The sequence below is a fragment of the Leptodactylus fuscus genome, chromosome 7, assembly GCF_031893055.1.
Source record: "Leptodactylus fuscus isolate aLepFus1 chromosome 7, aLepFus1.hap2, whole genome shotgun sequence".
NCBI lineage: Eukaryota > Metazoa > Chordata > Amphibia > Anura > Leptodactylidae > Leptodactylus > Leptodactylus fuscus.
In genome coordinates, this window is record NC_134271.1 from 86,329,022 (window position 1) to 86,346,952 (window position 17,931).

Genomic DNA, 17,931 nt, shown 5'->3' on the forward strand with positions numbered 1-17,931 from the left:
TCGATACAGATAGACAGACAGACAGACAGACAGACAGACAGACAGACAGACAGATAGATAGATAGATAGATAGATAGATAGATAGATAGATAGATATTCCCCCTAGTCCTGTGCAGCAGCTGCTCTTGTAGTAGACAGCTATAACTCCTTATGACTGACAGCTCTCCCTGTAACAATGTATCACTTCATCCAGTATAACACAAACACATAGAGGGGGGCAAGGAAAACCCAGACTGGTTATTTACACTCCCTGTCGTCTCCCTCTATATAGGTATATGTCAGCAGCCCAGGAGACTGTGGGATTTGTAGTTCAGCCACAGTGACACATCCCTCCTCTCTCCTTGGGGCTCTACAGGTACAAGCCATCAGCACTTACCTTCCTTGTCCTGTCTTGCACAAATGACTGAGCACAGAAGTTACATATAACATGGTGCAGCCACCATCTGTTTATTGTCGAGAAATTCCTTTAACTTACGGTATAAATAGCACATTCTGGTACAGTGTATATCTGTGCAGCATGTCTGCAACACACGGTAACTATATACAGGTACTTATATATACAGGCTATGTACAGGTCCCAGCATGTGTGCAGTTCAGCAGCGTCCTGTGTGCAAAGTCTCCCCTGTCCATCAGGGCCATTAGCATTAGTCCTGGTCAGCAGTCCGAGTCCAGGTCACTTTTACTCTGCTCCTCTGTTTTCTCTGTAGAGGATTTGGGAGCTTTATTCCATTTCTGTCCATTTTCTGACTCTTCTGATGAAGATCTCTTTTGTCTTCTCCACTTGGCTCTGCGATTCTTGAACCAAACCTTTAAGTATGGGTTATAATCATGAAGTTATTATTTATGGTGCTAATAATAATTTAATAATAACAACAACAATAATAATAATAATAATAATAATAATAATAATAATAATAATAATAATAATAATAATAATAATAATAAACGACTTTTACTACTATTAATATAAAATAAAACTTTAATAATAATTTGCATTTAGTACTGACTATCTTTTACAAAATAGATGTAGGAATTCGGTGGTTATAAATGTAATTTCTTATTACAAACCAGAAAGTTTTGTCATCCTCCCCTCTCCTGTATGTAGTATACTGGAATTTAGTGGCATTAAAAGGGTTAATAAATGTGATAGTGAAAGAAGGTGAAACTTGTGAAGGACATTGTATTCAGGGGTTCATCAGAGTTTGATCATCTATATAGTTATTCTGGGTGGGTGAGGGTACAAGGGAAGTGCCTGGGTTAGGGTGTGAAAGCTCCAGTGTCATCCAGGGGTCCTAAGATAATACAAGTGACATAAGGGGGCTTGATCTGGAGAGGTGATACTAAGGAGTGAAGACCTGGATACTCACCTCCACTTTCTCTTCCCTGAGGTGGACCCTTCTGGCCAGCTGCTCCCTGGTCCCCACATCTGGGTACTTGGTCTCCTGGAATAGGTTCTCCAGCGCCTCCAGCTGCTCGTCTGTGAAGATGGTCCTGTGCCTCCTCTTCCTCCTGCAGTGCAGCTGGTTAAGGAGCTGGAGTTCTGTCCTAGACAATGTGCCCACATTCATATAGGGCAACATCTGTGGGGGCACAGGGGGCATCAAGACCGAACCTGCCCCTTCATAGCCTGAGGAAGAAAGGAGATCATTAATAGTGGACTAAACACCTAAACGTGACCCCAGTCCTGTAACTGCCCCCTAAACCCACCTCAGCCCCCCATAATAACCTCCCAGTCCTGATCCCAATCTTACAAATCTTCTATATAAGACCTGTCTGAGCAGAAACCATTGAGCTAGAGGAAGAAATTATTTAACGCGTAAAAATAATAATTATATTATTGTTATAATGATCACTAATTACAAATAACAATATATAATAATGCAATATAATATTTGGTGCCATTTTGTATTCATCGTCACATTTTGTTATGTTGTTTAACTGTTGTGAAATATTTATAGTATATGATCAAATCTACTAATATGGATTTAAACACTACAATATACTGTTATATGATATATTATATATTACTGTTAGAATTAATATAATTCTTTTCACTGCTAATTTACTACCTTGTTATTTCATTGATATATTGGATTATTATAAATATTAATATTTCCTATTTCATTTCTAGAAAGCCTTTCAGAGTTTGCCCGAAACTTTTGTAAAACTTTGAAGTTCTGAAAGTAGTTCCTGTATAATATATTGTGTACAGTGTGTGCTGACGTTATGTGGACGGCTGGACATATTATATTACATAAAGAGAGGTATACAGCGATTTTTAATTACGTTTATGATTCATGATCGAGCATCTTTGATTAATATAAAAAAAAGTATTCATTTTACTGGAATAATTGTAAAAATTGTACAATAATTAATATTATTGTTGTAAGTTAATGGATCTTATTTTGTTGAGATTTGGTAAAAAAGTACTGGACTAATGAAACGACAAAAATAAACTTGAGTGTAACAATTGTGAGTGTGACATGACATTGGGGAAGATGCTCTCTGCTATCTGCTGTATTATACATGGATATGACACCTGGATGACAGGACAGGCTGCAAGTTATCAGATGTGAAGAAAGTTTTATGCAATTCTTGTACCTTGTAGACAGATATAAGGGAAATGTTTCATACTCGTCATCCCTATAAGAATGGATGGAGATGTGATCATTTATGTCCTTGGACCGGACCTGAGAAACTGGAAACTATACGGGATATATTACTAATATGTAAAGTGCTATTGTATATGCAGTATAAGGTAGAATAAGTTACATGATGAACAAACAGATAGGAGGGAGACATGAAGAACAGAAGATATGTACATAAATATATGAGGAGATAGATAGATAGATAGATAGATAGATAGATAGATAGATAGATAGATAGAAAGATAGATGATAGGATAAAAGATAGAGGTGTGAGAAAGACATAGACAGAGATAGATAGACAGACAGATAGATAGATAGATAGATAGATAGATAGATAGATAGATAGATAGATAGATAGATAGATAGAATAAATTGTTAATATGAATAATGGACGGAATATGTCAGATTGCTAGATAAGATAGATAGATAGATAGATAGATAGATAGATAGATAGATAGATAGATGTGAGATACATCTAGATTAAATAAATAGATAGAGAGATAGATAGATAGATAGATAGATAGGATATAGATATAGAATACAAGGATAGATAGATAGATAGATAGATAGATAGATAGATAGATAGATAGATGTGAGATACATATAGATTAAATAAGTAGATAGATATATAGATAGATAGATGTGAGATACATATAGATTAGATAGATAGATAGATAGATAGATAGATAGATAGATAGATAGGCATGAGATTGATATAGAATACAAGGGTAGATAGATAGATAGCTAGATAGAGAATACAAGGATGGATGTATAGATAGATAGATAGATGATAGGTAGATGATAGATAGATAGATAGATAGATAGATAGATAGATAGATAGATCGATAGATAGATAGATAGATAATACAAGGATATCTATCTATATGAATAGATAGATGATAGGTAGATGATAGATAGATAGATAGATAGATAGATAGATAGATAGATAGATAGATGGATAGATAGACAGTCTACTTGCATTATGTCCCAGTGTACATATAAGCCCCTTCCTCACCTGTGGCTGCGGGCACACACGAGCATTGTTGGGCCCCCAGAGGTTGCATGGTTCCACAGCAGGAGGGGCCCACCGGAGCCTGTACATGTAGCTGTCCATAGTAATAGTTATTGAATCCCAGTCTAGATCCATTCACCGCTTGTAAGGTAGATGTTGGGGCTACTGCCCTGTTATAAAATCCGCTGTAGTCGGCACCCCCATAAAGCGACTCCCCCAGACCAGGGAAGACCACAGGTCCATTCTGTGGGAGCAGGATTGACTCCTTACAGCGAGGCCTGGCTGCCAATATGTTGTCAATGCTGAACATGCCAGAGGGCATTCCACAGGCTTTGTGCCAGGGAAATAGACGGATCAAAGGGTTCTTATTGATGTGGGGGCTCCTCAGGAATGGAAGAGAAATCCTCAGTTGGGGTGATGAGGTGGGAGCTCTGTAACTGCTGTGCTGCTCTGCAACTTGTCCTGTCTCCTTCCTGCAAACTTTCTCCAGCCCCATCCCATGTGTGTGAGAGCTTTTTATACACCCACCACGTCACCCTGGCTGAGACCCTGCAATGTGCAGCAACAAGACCAGGGCTGGCAGGAGGAGGGGGCAGCAGCCCAGTGGGGTGATAGGAGACTGATCTGTATATTGAGATTTAATGAAATCAATCTAATCCACTCCAGTGCTAAAGCCCCTCAGCCCTCTCCTCAGCAGCCCTGGGAGCTAATTGCACAGTCTTCTAATCTGATTAATACCATTGTGCTAAGATCGGGGCTATTAACCCATTCATTGTATGTAATGTGGAATTAATGAGTGCTACTTCCCTGTTAACCCTTCACCCACCTCCGAAGTGACCAGACCCTCACACTCCAAGCCTGGTGAGTCCTTTTCTGTATAATCTTTTCTCAACTTTTTGCGAATTTGATATAAGGGTCGCAGGGGTAAAGAAAAAAAAACTTCTATAAGTTATTTCCTAGGATATTGTGGGAGAGCAGGATGGGTAGATCTCAGAGGCAGAGGATATAATGTTATCAGTGCACATACATACTCTGCAGATGGGAAAACATATTAATAAGACACATAAAACCATTAGACCTGTGATAATAAGCTGCTAACTGGATTCACTGGTAGCTTTTGGGGGTAATGAAAGATCTGGGGGTTCAGTGAGACTGGCTGCATGATCAATGAGGTGACAATAAATGAGTGCTACATGGTTAATAGGTGAGATGATGCTGTCAGGGCTGCAGTGTATTTTGCATTTATTAAGACTCGGGGCTGACTGTCAGGGAGATTTGCTGCAGCCTCGAACTGTCACGGCTGCTCCCTACAATCCACAGGGGGGGACAGAATCACATTAGACTGTTTGCCCATCAGAGATTTATCAGAGGAGGAGGAAATTGTACAGAACAAATCACAACAAACTATTAGTCTCTGTTTACAAGGAGCAAATCATCTGGGCCACAAAAGAATTGAAATCAGCAGCATTAGATAGATAGAAGTTATACAGTGTCCCCCACACCCACCAGCTTCTACACACAGACCCTACAGCTTTATATATGGTTATTAGTACTACATTGTATGGAGGCAATATGATCATTAATATATTACTTCAACTATATCAGATGGAGATGAAGACAGTAAATAGAAAGATAAATCAATGGACTGATAGATAGATAGATAGATAGATAGATAGATAGATAGATAGATAGATATTGGATATCAAATATTAGAGTCACACGAGATATAGATAAAAGATATAGATAAAAACAGAAACAAAATAGAAGAAAGAAAGAAAACAAAGAACTATAGATTAGATAGATAGCAGATAAAGAAAGAAAGAAAGAAAGAAAGAGCTATAGATTAGATAGATAGATAGATAGATAGATAGATAGATAGATAGATAGATAGATAGATAGGAGAGAAAGAAAGAAAAAAAGAAAGAAAGAAAATTGATAGACATAGAAGAAAGAAAGGAAGAAAGAAAGAAAGAAAATAGATAGATAAATAGATATATAGATAAGAAAGAAAGAAAGAAAGAAAGAAAGAAAGAAAAAAAGTTATGGATATAAAAAAAAGATATAGAAAAACATACGGGACAGGAATAGATGAGGTAGACGGATAAATAGGTAAGTAAATGATAGATATAAGATATAGATATGAAGAAAGAAATATACGAGATTACTATATAGAGGCTAGATAGATATAACGTAGATTAATAAATAGATTAAGCTAGATTAATAGTAATAGACAGATACGGATAGATAGATAGATAGATAGATAGATAGATAGATAGATAGATAGATAGATAGAAGACAGATAGAGGTATATATAATAGATACATAGACAGATAGAAGACAGATAGAGGTATATATAATAGATACATAGACAGACAGATACTTTGGCAGAATTAGTTACTAGACTTCGGGATACCATTGCTGCAGTCTTCTGACACTTTGGAGACGCTTTGTCACATTTCCATATCAGTGTAGATTATTATTAGATTAGATTAGATTAGATTATAGTATCTAGTGGATTAGTCTAGAATTTTCCATATAAATTGATGCTCAGTCTCAGTGATGGCTCACTATGTAATAAACACAGACATTTATAAAACCTGATTCTATCACGTGCATGTGACACATCAGGAGACGCATTGTCTGTGTGTACAGGCAGCTATACCTTTACTCTTCATAAACTACCGTAATAATGGTTGTCCCCCACCATAGGTTACCTATATAGACTTATACTAATGTACAGCTATAGCCCTTGCCTATGTAATAATGATTATACTAAGTATAGGACATGTCGCACATTGGTTATTATGTCGCTTCCATTGTATCTAGAACAGTTATCTGCAAGCAGTCATCTACAACTTTCTGGTAACTACAAGTCCCAGAATGCCCTTGTTGCAGTATGCTAGAAGTTGTAGTGTCACACAGGCTAGCGCTGCAGGTTGCAGCCCCTCTATAGATCTATACATTACAATCTTCTATAATCGGTTGTGTAATAAGGTGGATAGCCATCAGGCATCGCTTTCTGGATGATAAATTCTCGAAGGAAGAATAATCTGCAGAATAATGCGGTAAATTGTGCGGCCGGAGGTTGCTAAGCGATCAGATCTCAGCGTGGGGCGCAAAACTGCGCCTGATCCCGCACAGAGCATTGATTCCTGCGATATCTCCGGGGCGGGGGTCCTATTCATCATATTAGGGGGATCCACGGGGGGCAACATATGCAGCAATAATCACACTTATTGTTTGTGCCAAAACCTTCCAGATATCAAAACTTCAGCAATAATAACACATTAGTGTACCACTGAGCAATTCATGTGCACAGGGACAAAATAGTGATATTAGTCTATTTATCTGCCCAGCTCATTATATCTCATACCAATCTGCCTATTTATTATATATCTAGTATCTATTATCTATCAGCTAATATTTAGCTTTCATCTTTGTATATTTATCTTTCTTTCTTTCTTTCTTTCTTTCTTTCTTTCTTTCTTTCTTTCTTCTTTTCATCTTTTTTATATTTCATATCTATCTCCTATCTATCTATCTATCTATCTATCTATCTATCTATCTATCTATCTATCTATCTATCTATCTATCTATTTTTCTATCTATCTATCTATATCTATCTATCTATCTATCTATCTATCTATCTATCTATCTATCTCTCCCTCTCTCTCTCTCTATCTATCCAGTAGTTAACTATCTTGTATCGGCAATGATATCTAATTGCTAATAAATTAATATTACACGGAAATCTACATATTACACCAATCAGATTTTATTTACAGACATATGTCCCGATTATTGTATATAATATAAGGGAAAACACTAATTTATATGAAACAAATCGAAATGAATACCATGAATTACAGAAGTATCGCCTGTTGTCTGAACAGTGCCCAGGGTTTCTCGCTGTTTCTCCTCATGCAGCGGCGGCGTGACAGATATTAGCCTCTGGCCTTCAGGCCTGTAAACATGAAACCTATTATAAGCCCCAGTGTGTGCTGGGATCAGCCCCTGCTCATTGCCTGGTGCTGTCATTCAGTCCATTGACACCTATACCCCTCTATGTTATTATCATGTATCAGGGGGAGAAAACATCACCAAATCCAAGAGCAGATCCATCAGAAATGACAGTGGTGAAGAAGCTGCTGCTTCTTATTGAGATGGAGGGACTGTATCATTATGTCACATTATCTGCAGCCACTTACCCTTACAGAGATGAGCCCTATCACAGGATTCCAAGTACCAGGCCATTATATATTAATGGCACACTATTTTGCAATGCTTTTAGGGTAAGGCAAAAAACTAGAACATTTTATGTTTCAAATATTTTCAATGCAGATTTAAGGTAAAGCATGGATTGTAATTCCAGGATGTATATACCTTCAGGGGAACATCGCTCCAATGCTTCATTATAGCCAATGATAATGTAACCATCACCAGGTACCTGAGTATTCAGTATCCAATAGATATGTGTGTAGAAAAAGTCCATAGTATATGCATAGCTCCCCCTGAATGTGAGAAGCCCACGGCATGGAATAGCATACTTTGCTGTGCTATTCCATACTATAGCATGCAGAAGAAAAGGCACATTGTGCCATATAGACTTATTAAACTTATAAGCCTATAGGCAACCTTTGGCACTGTACACCTATATAGTGAACACATTGGAAAAATCCCTCCTACAGCTTATACTATAAATGCAGTGTGAATTGATTCTAACAAGGAAAGATGCTAATAGGAAACAACCATGTGCTAAATCCACTCCTAAAAAAATAAAAAAACACAGAAAATGCAGCTTTTCCACATTGTATGGCCTCATTTCAAGTTTTCCCACAAACATAACCACAATTATATTAGAAGACAATTAATAGATCTACATTTCCGTAAATAGAATTAATTAAAATGTTATAGTTTGGAAGATTTTCTCTAATCATCTTAGTGATGACAATCGTCTGTGTTGCTGATGGATACGACATGAATACGGGAACTTTCTGTGGTCTGGCACTTGACAAAAACCCAGTCATGATTTTCTCATTGTGGCCGGATTCTCTTCTCATGCATGTAATGCCCCAGAGAACCCATCTACAATAAGGAATTTAACATTGTTGTTTTCTTACAGTTTTCTATGTCTGTCTACGTGTTTGACAGTCCCAACTTATAATACACAACCAATTGCATAGTGGTGAAGTTGAGGTACTAATAATGTGCCAGGTCTTTCCCCTCATACAGTAATATCGCCCCATCCATCATAGTGCCTTATATATGCTAAGTTATTGGCTTTTTCATATATTGGGTACATCCAACACTCTAATTGTATTTTTGTCTAGTTTCATGAGATCAAGTGGGTGATGTCACATAAGCAATATGTGGGTCATGTAGTATTTAGTGTCCTATTGGGGCATGTGGCATCTCTTCTCTATGATGTGGAAATATATTTGGATTTTATAGGATCTTACCCCAGTTCCAAACATTACTTCCTATCAGAGAAGAGATTATTTAGCAGTTCTGGCGTCAGCTCCTTCATATACTTTGGCTGGCACCACCTCAATGACAGGTGACTAACGCGTTTCACTCGGTTTGGAAAAAGTTTACACAAGACTCAGCATATTCCAACAAACATGAAGATGAAAGACCTGCAGCTCTGTGTGCCCGTGCCCTATAGCTCTGCATTGTACAGTCCTGAGTCCTGTCTATCAACGGCACCATTTATGACACATTACGCCAAACAGCATAAGAGTAACAGAAAACTCATCACTCATAGTGTTAGGAAAGTCAGAGGTGGAATCAACAAGTTACTTAATGGACTCAACTAGTTTGTTAAACTCTGAGGTTTAATATAAAACAGAAGACATCAGCTTGGCCTATAAGTGATGGTTTAGGTCCAACCTCAGTAAATCCCCAGAAATGGAATGCCTTTTATTGTCTTCTACTAACACATTTCTCACAATCCAACTGGTTTGTAGTTTGATCTTTTGAGTTTAAGCCACTGCAGCTCCTTCAAAGTTTATCAGCCAGCTTTCTCAGCACCCTGAATGGCAAATCTGACAAACAACTCATTGATATCTCTCTATTTTCCTATATTACTGCATAAGTTAATTGGTTATGTTTATATGCAACACAATGGTGGTGGTGGTGGTGGTGGTGGTGGTGGTGGGGGGGGGGGTTTGGGCTTCAAACAGTGTAATGGTGATCTGTGAGGTTTTAACCCCTACAGTAGAACAGTTTTTCCATTGACATATATTCACATTCTGCAAAATATTATTTGCACCAGATCCACAGAAAAAAAAATAAAAAATCAGTGTAAAAACAAGGACTTTTGGATGCTGTGGTGCAGGTGTAAATGGTTATCCCCGAATAAGTCCATCCTACAACTACCCATACATTTTTGTAATTTGGTTGGAAATATACAGATATTCAGTGTGATGACTAGCCAAGGGAGTAATGCTGTCTTGGACGTTTTATCTTATTTGACAATTGCTCATTTACAATAATTTGATAACATGGATAGGGTCGGGGTAGTGAAATATAGAAGAGCATTCTGATGGAAGGTGATGCACAGAAGATTCTGCAGATTGTGATATCCTGAGTTTTTACAACTTGAGACTTTTTACACCTTAATAATTGCAGTATTGACGCTTTTTGCAAACAAGGCATGTAACAAGCAAGGGCCAAAATCCAACACATCAGGTTTCTTCATCTTCAGTCATTGCTTGGGGTTGAAGTATGCTCAGTAAATACTCACCCATTCAGCTGTTAATGAGGTTCTAGGACCTATTGTGTATAGATCCACCCACAGTCTTCATCAACTTGTGTATTGGGGCCCATCATCTTGAGACATTAGTGGAATCAGCATTGTATCTGTTCTCTCATCACTCATTGTATACATCAATTGTATAGATTGCATATCACACTTCCTCTGTAGGAGTTGCCAAAATGGTAATAGAAAGAGCTAGTACACTGACCTGGACCTGTATCTAAATACCTTGACTGAGTTTTAGGTTGATATCTATAGGGTCAACTTTTGCCTTTCGTCAACACTATGGTAAGGTGTTGACAAATTTTAATTCTTGCTTTTCATGTAGATACTTTAGTCCATTTATCATTAGACACTGGCCATATGACTGACCACGAGTGCCATATTAATCATAGAAGTTCCCAAGTTGGGTCTGATCTGTGTAACGTGCCCTTCTTTTTTATGTAGATTTTGATCCAATATAGGGCTCACAATGTACATTTTCCCTATCAGTATGTCTTTGGAGTATGGGAGGAAATCCACACAAACACGGGGAGAACATACAAACTCCTTGCAGATGTTGTCCTTGGCAGGATTCAAACCCAGGATTCCAGTGCTGCAAACCACTGAGCCACTGTTCTGCCCCTAATGTGCCCTTCTTAATTATGGTATAATCGTTAATTCCAAGGTTTCATTGAGTAAAGCCGAAAGCATAAGACATATAATTGTTGTTACCATGCAAATGTGTTGCAGGTTGTTACAGATAAAGCCCCTGTAGTAAGCTATGTGATCCTAAGTTGGCCCCATTGTCAGTCTATATAGAGGTTGTAGATGTCCAAGAGAGGAGAGGCAAAGTACTGTGTGGGGCTACTGTGGAGCATATTATACTGGGATGGGGGGGGGACTGGGGGTGCATATTACACTATTTGGGGTCACAGTGGAGTATTATACTGGGGGGCACAACGGGGAGAATATTATACTGTTTGGAGCTGCTGTATTATACTGTTTGGGGCTGCTGGGGAATATATTATACTATGTGGGGCTATTTTAGAGCATTAAACTAGGAGAGGGGGTGCACTTTGTGGAGCATATTACACTGTGTGAAACCATTGCAGAGAATTATACTGAGGGAGCTCTGAGGAGCATATTATAGTGTGTGGGGCCACATTGGAGCATTATACTGGGTGGTGGGGCTTTGGGGAGTATATTATATTTTGTGGGGACTACAGACCAGGAAACTGTAATATACATCAGAGAGGAAGGGGCCCACTAATTTTTCCAGTATTAGGCCCCAAAATTCCTGATGGAAGCTCTGTGTGCTTTGCCTGCGTCATTGATCCCTCCCTAAAATCTTGTGGAAGAAGAAGTCAGGAACTCCAATTAAGAGAGAATATTCACGCTTCTTTAGATGAATACTGTACTTTATTGAAGACTCACATATACAATGCCTTTGAGAGACAATGGGTCTCCTTTTTCAAGTGTTGAATGAGACAGTGTGTATATGAGTCTTCAATAACGTCCAGTATTCTTCTAAAAAGGCGTGGATATCCTCTCTTAATTGGAGTTCCTGACTCCTTCTTCCACTGTTTGCATCACCTGGATTTCCAAGTCCTGTCTCTGGGAGGCCCTGCAGCTTTACCTACTGGTGTGATATGTCTACTAAGTAGTTGTGAAAGTCACAACTATACCAGGTGAGGGGACATCTGTAACAATAGTCACCATTATAATTGCCATTTTTACCCTGATACGGCACCTGTTTAATAAGTGTGGCATCTCTCCCACTGTGTCATCTAACACCTGTGCGAGGTGCACCCATCACTTCCCATCACACCTCAACTATTATTTGTAATATACAATATCACGTTATGTGCTGTTTGGCATTGTCTCTTTTTCTGTTCTGTCACTAAAATCTTATGCATGCATGGAATGCTCTATGGGTGTGTCATTCCCCGTACAGTATTGTTCAAGAACTGACCATGGAGTTATTGGGGCATCCACAACAGTATAATGATCAGCATTGGTTGCTGGGTAGTCAGCACATATAAAAGATTTCAGTAAAAGATCCATGATAAAGGCTGTTATCAGGAACCTGTTTGGTGGCCCCACAAAAGTAGTTCCTCTGGTGAGCTGTAGGCCCTTCAGTCTGACATGTTTTATGACCTCTGGAGGACTGATAACCCTACAGCTTGCCATTACTGCATTACTCCCACCAACAACCATCACATACCTGCCCTTTCCATAGCAGACATCAGCACCATTACATAGTCGAATCAAACACTCCTGGTGGTAGACCTTGCAAACCTCATTACTATGGCCCTGTCACTGGCGTCTTAATGAGTCCCTCATGTCAATCTTTCTATCGAGAGATTGGCTATGTCATGTTCTGTTTAACTACTTTAAAGAAAATGCACTACTGCCTACTTGGACCCTGCAGGCTGGAGGCAATTCTTATAGATCGCCCCATGAAAACACTGTAAAAAGATCGTAGACCTTAGGGCTCAGGTTAAGGGTTTCTCTTTGTCCAAATTTGAGTCACTAGTGAGATATTCTTAACAGCAATATTATGACCAAACCCTCAGTCTTAATCCCCAAGCTGTTGAACACCCTCTAAGAGTCCCATAATGTAATGCAAATAAAATAGTCCAGTTATTCTATGATTATTATCAATCCTTATATTCTCTTCTCCAAACATTGTGTTAGGATGGGGTCCCGCAGGTTTCCCGTCCAGCAAACAGCGCCACCTGCAGGCCAATCCAACCCTCGCCCTCGGCATCGTGCAGTGAGCTGTATGGACTCTAAGTCCAGCTTTCTGCCTACTGAGCATGTTCGGACCTTTTAGAGGCGCTCAGAGGCTAAGTCTCATTCTGCCCATACTGAGCATGTCTGGTGAAGTTATGCCACTGCCCCTGTGGGCGGGAACTAGCCTTTATATAGTGTGAGCCGACACCCGCCCGGTGCTCACACTTTGACTATAATATTTTGAGACAGGAGGTCAGGGCTAGGTTCTAGTGAAAGGCAGGAGCAGTCTAGGGATCTAGTTAGGATTCCTTGGCTCTGCCAGTGGGAAACTATAAAGCCTATTTAACTATCTACTTACATTGTAGCTCCTAGCTTTTAGGGAGCCCTTTATGTTACTGACCAGGAGTGGCGTTTAACCCCTGGCAGCCTTTCCTGTGTAGTAGGCTGAGGCTTTTGCTAGTACCTATTCCTCTGCTGTGATTTAGCAGAGGTCTGTTGCAAGGTTTCATTCAGCTTCTCCCAGCAGCCTTACACAGGTGCACTCTCCCAGTGAGGTTAACTGGCGAGAGTTTGTTTGCAGTCTGTTCACATTTGAACCACACTAACACCCCAGCCAGTGCAGTTAACTGGTGGTTAGCCTTTCAGGCGGATGGCTGCCCTCAGGGGGCTTGTGGAACTCACTGCAGTGTCTTGCAGTCTAGCGGTTCTGTCACGTTAAAAATTATTTTCTAATATATACACAGAACCATAACACATTGTCACAGGATACAGACCTTAGAACTCATATTTTGGTTGACTGCCTCAATTCTTGCACTGGGTGAGGTGCTCAGAGAGTTCCCTGGGGGAAGGTCAGTCTCCCAGCTCTATGAAACATATGCAGATATTCTAGTTCCACATATGGTGATGTTCTTCAATAGCTTTATGTTGGCTTTCGAGATCCCTAACTCCATGCTTTGCTTATATATTTAGAAGTCGGGAAGTGACTTCCAGGAATATTGTCCCGTCCCATACTCCTGTTAAATTCAGATCTTAGGATGTTTACTAAGATATTGGCAGAACATGTCGCTGCTGGCCGCCCAGTTGGTCGATAAAAGCTGGGTGTGTTTTGTCTGTTGCAGACAGGGGACAAAGTAGCCAAGTTGGTGGAGTTGAGGCTCTTCTTTTGAGCCTTGATGTGTTGCAGACTTTTGATCATCTTTCTTGGCCCTTTATGTTTTACAGCTCACCCAACTTTGACGTAGGCTCACCCAGGATGTTGGTATGTTTTCTTCCCACCAGTCACTACAACTCTCAATTCTCAAAAGTACTAGACATTGTTGTTCACTCTCCCCTCTTTTCTATGTCCAGAGTGTAGAGCCTCTGGCAGCGTGCATTAGACCTGATATATCCTATAATCTCCTAAAAGCCATTAAAAATTTCCTTCTTTGCTGATATTCCTTCTTTGCATTCTCCTAACTCTACCAAACCCTATAAGCGTCGTTCAATAAAAGCCATAGATTTGTATAATTGTCTTTTGGGCTACAAAATCAACTCAGCTAAAAACGAAGCCTTGCTCCTAAACATCCCTGCATCCTTCACGTACCCAGGGATACAAATTACCTCTATCTTTGACAGTCTATATGCTATTAGCTACAGGAGGTCTGGGCTTTACTGGGCCGGTGAAAACCCCGTGCTCTATCTCTGGTGATTGGGATGAATATCCACAGTAAAAATACCAACTGTTCCGAAATTCCTCTATCTATTTGAAACCCTACCAATTCACAAACCAATGTTCATTTTATGTCAAGTGCAGTCCACCCTTCTCAACTTTGTCTGGAACTATAAGTGACATTTCTTGAGATGCTTTAGTTGTACCTGACTATCCTGGCGGTATTTTGTTGCCACCTACTTGGAACATTTCACCTATTAGTCTATTCTTTGGGCCTACAACCACTGGACAGAGGTGGAGAAGCTCTGGTGCTTTTATATGGAGCCCCACAATGGGGACATGGTCGTGGGACCTCCTAGGTCCTACATACAGTCCTATGAAAAAGTTTGGGCACCCCTATTAATCTTAATCATTTTTAGTTCTAAATATTTTGGTATTTGCAACAGCCATTTCAGTTTGATATATCTAATAACTGATGGACACAGTAATATTTCAGGATTGAAATGAGGTTTATTGTACTAACAGAAAATGCGCAATATGCATTAAACCAAAATTTGACCGGTGCAAAAGTATGGGCACCTCAACAGAAAAGTGACATTAATATTTAGTACATCCTCCTTTTGCAAAGATAACAGCCTCTAGTCGCTTCCTGTAGCTTTTAATCAGTTCCTGGATCCTGGATAAAGGTATTTTGGACAAACAATTCAAGTTCAGTTAAGTTAGATGGTCGCCGAGCATGGACAGCCCGCTTCAAATCATCCCACAGATGTTCAATGATATTCAGGTCTGGGGACTGGGATGGCCATTCCAGAACATTGTAATTGTTCCTCTGCATGAATGCCTGAGGATTTGGAGCGGTGTTTTGGATCATTGGCTTGCTGAAATATCCATCCCCGGCGTAACTTCAACTTCGTCACTGATTCTTGAACATTATTCTCAAGAATCTGCTGATACTGAGTGGAATCCATGCAACCCTCAACTTTAACAAGATTCCCGATGCCGGCATTGGCCACACAGCCCCAAAGCATGATGGAACCTCCACCAAATTTTACAGTTGGTAGCATGTGTTTTTCTTGGAATGCTGTTTCTTTTTGGACGCCATGCATAACGCCTTTTTTTATAACCAAACAACTCAATTTTTGTTTCCAAAATGAAGCTGCCTTGTCCAAATGTGCTTTTTCATACCTCAGGCAACTCTATTTGTGGCGTACGTGCAGAAACGGCTTCTTTCTCATCACTCTCCCATACAGCTTCTATTTGTGCAAAGTGCGCTGTATAGTTGACCGATGCACAGTGACACCATCTGCAGCAAGATGATGCTGCAGCTCTTTGGAGGTGGTCTGTGGATTGTCCTTGACTGTTCTCACCATTCTTCTTCTCTGCCTTTCTGATATTTTTCTTGGCCTGCCACTTCTGGGCTTAACAAGAACTGTCCCTGTGGTCTTCCATTTCCTTACTATGTTCCTCACAGTGGAAACTGACAGGTTAAATCTCTGAGACAGCTTTTTGTATCCTTCCGCTGAACAACTATGTTGAACAATCTTTGTTTTCAGATCATTTGAGAGTTGTTTTGAGTAGCCCATGATGCCACTCTTCAGAGGAGATTCAAATAGTAGAACAACTTGCAATTGGCCACCTTAAATACCTTTTCTCATGATTGGATACACCTGGCTATGAAGTTCAAAGCTCACTGAGGTTACAAAAAACTTTTTGTGCTTCAGTAAGTCAGTAAAAAGTAGTTAGGAGTATTCAAATCAATAAAATGATAAGGGTGCCCATACTTTTGCACCGGTCAAATTTTGGTTTAATGCATATTGCGCATTTTCAGTTAGTACAATAAACCTCATTTCAATCCTGAAATATTAGTGTCCATCAGTTATTAGATATATCAAACTGAAATGGCTGTTGCAAACACCAAAATATTTAGAACTAAAAATGATTAAGATTAATAGGGGTGCCCAAACTTTTTCATAGGACTGTATTTTTTCAGGTATATCTGGCTTGCCTGCAAAATCCACTATCCAACTGGCTACTGTATCTTCAACCTTATTCCCTTACCGCTTCACTTCACATATCTCACACAACATCCAGACGCAAGATTGTTTGGCCCTGGATGACCCATGAACTTTTTTGCCTTGAGGACCTAGCATCACATCCCCTATTGTTTTCATTACAGTTGCGGTTCTCTATACTGCCAACATCAGTTACAGATAATGCATTTTTATTTGTCACTGTTGTGTAGTTCCCCCACCCCCTTACCTACAATGTTTGAGCACCTACGTATAGATGGCCCTTCCAGCCCAGGGGCTCACCTCTAATATTTATAGCATCTTACTAGTGCATATCCCTCACACCTTAAGTCGCCAGATGGGAGAAACTAATAAGTAGGGAGCTTTTGACTATTTGATATTGAGCTTAAAAAGCTCTTGATGCACTGAATACTGTTAAATCAATGTAAACTCTTAGTGATGTGGTACCGTATGCCAGAGCTTCTACATAAACTAAATCCTATTCTGGATGCATGTTGTCATTGTAATTCACAAGGGGGCTCCCTATAACATATCTACTGGATGTACCGCCTAATACTCATTCTGGGAAAAGGTCTGGCTACTCCTACAAGAGATATTTGGAGACAATCTCCCCTTGACTTCAGAGCTTTACCTTTTCAATGTCCCTCCTACAGTTTTTGGAAAGTCAAATGCCAGGCTGTTTCTCCATGTTTTGACTGTGAAGTGTCTAATAGCGCTGTACTGGAGGAGAGCTCTGGATCAATCTCGACTCTCCTTCTCCTTCATAATTTGTTGAATACATTTTTTGCCAACTGCGTGGAACCAATATTGTGCCACAGATCAATGCTGGCTGCTTGTTCTCTTATTATTGTTGTGAAATATTAATTTGGAAACATTACACCTCTCCTGCCGACTTATCCTGTTTTCTAGCCTCGCTATTTCACCCTACTTGTTTCATTTCACATCCCTTTCCTCTTTTGTTTTATATTTGTAAAATTTTTCATAAACCTTTAATAAAAATATGGTTTAAGAAAAAAGTGTATTCTCATTTGCTTCCAATATTTTCATATATGCTGATCTGTCATAGAGACATAATAGAAGATAGCATTAGAGGGCAACCAAAACCACTGAAGGCCATC

At 39.5% G+C, this 17,931-nt stretch overlaps 1 protein-coding gene across 1 annotated transcript; it reads right to left on the reverse strand.

Annotated features, from left to right (window-relative positions):
* Nucleotides 1–651: 651 nt before the first annotated feature.
* On the reverse strand, nucleotides 652–3,982 carry GSC (goosecoid homeobox). Its single transcript, XM_075282454.1, has 3 exons — nucleotides 3,664–3,982; nucleotides 1,368–1,627; nucleotides 652–807 (listed from the first exon to the last, which is right to left on the reverse strand). Exons 1-3 carry the CDS (start codon nucleotides 3,980–3,982, stop codon nucleotides 655–657), a joined length of 732 nt encoding a protein of 243 aa, XP_075138555.1. The 3' UTR covers nucleotides 652–654.
* Nucleotides 3,983–17,931: the final 13,949 nt, after the last annotated feature.

Coding starts and splice junctions, on each gene's coding strand:
- GSC (XM_075282454.1), bottom strand. CDS start 3,982: ATGCCCTCTGGCATGTTCAGCATTGACAACATATTGGCAGCCAGGCCT. Junction 1,628..3,663: donor GTGTGTGCCCGCAGCCACAG/GTGAGGAAGGGG, acceptor TTTCTTCCTCAG/GCTATGAAGGGGCAGGTTCG. Junction 808..1,367: donor TCAGGGAAGAGAAAGTGGAG/GTGAGTATCCAG, acceptor CCATACTTAAAG/GTTTGGTTCAAGAATCGCAG.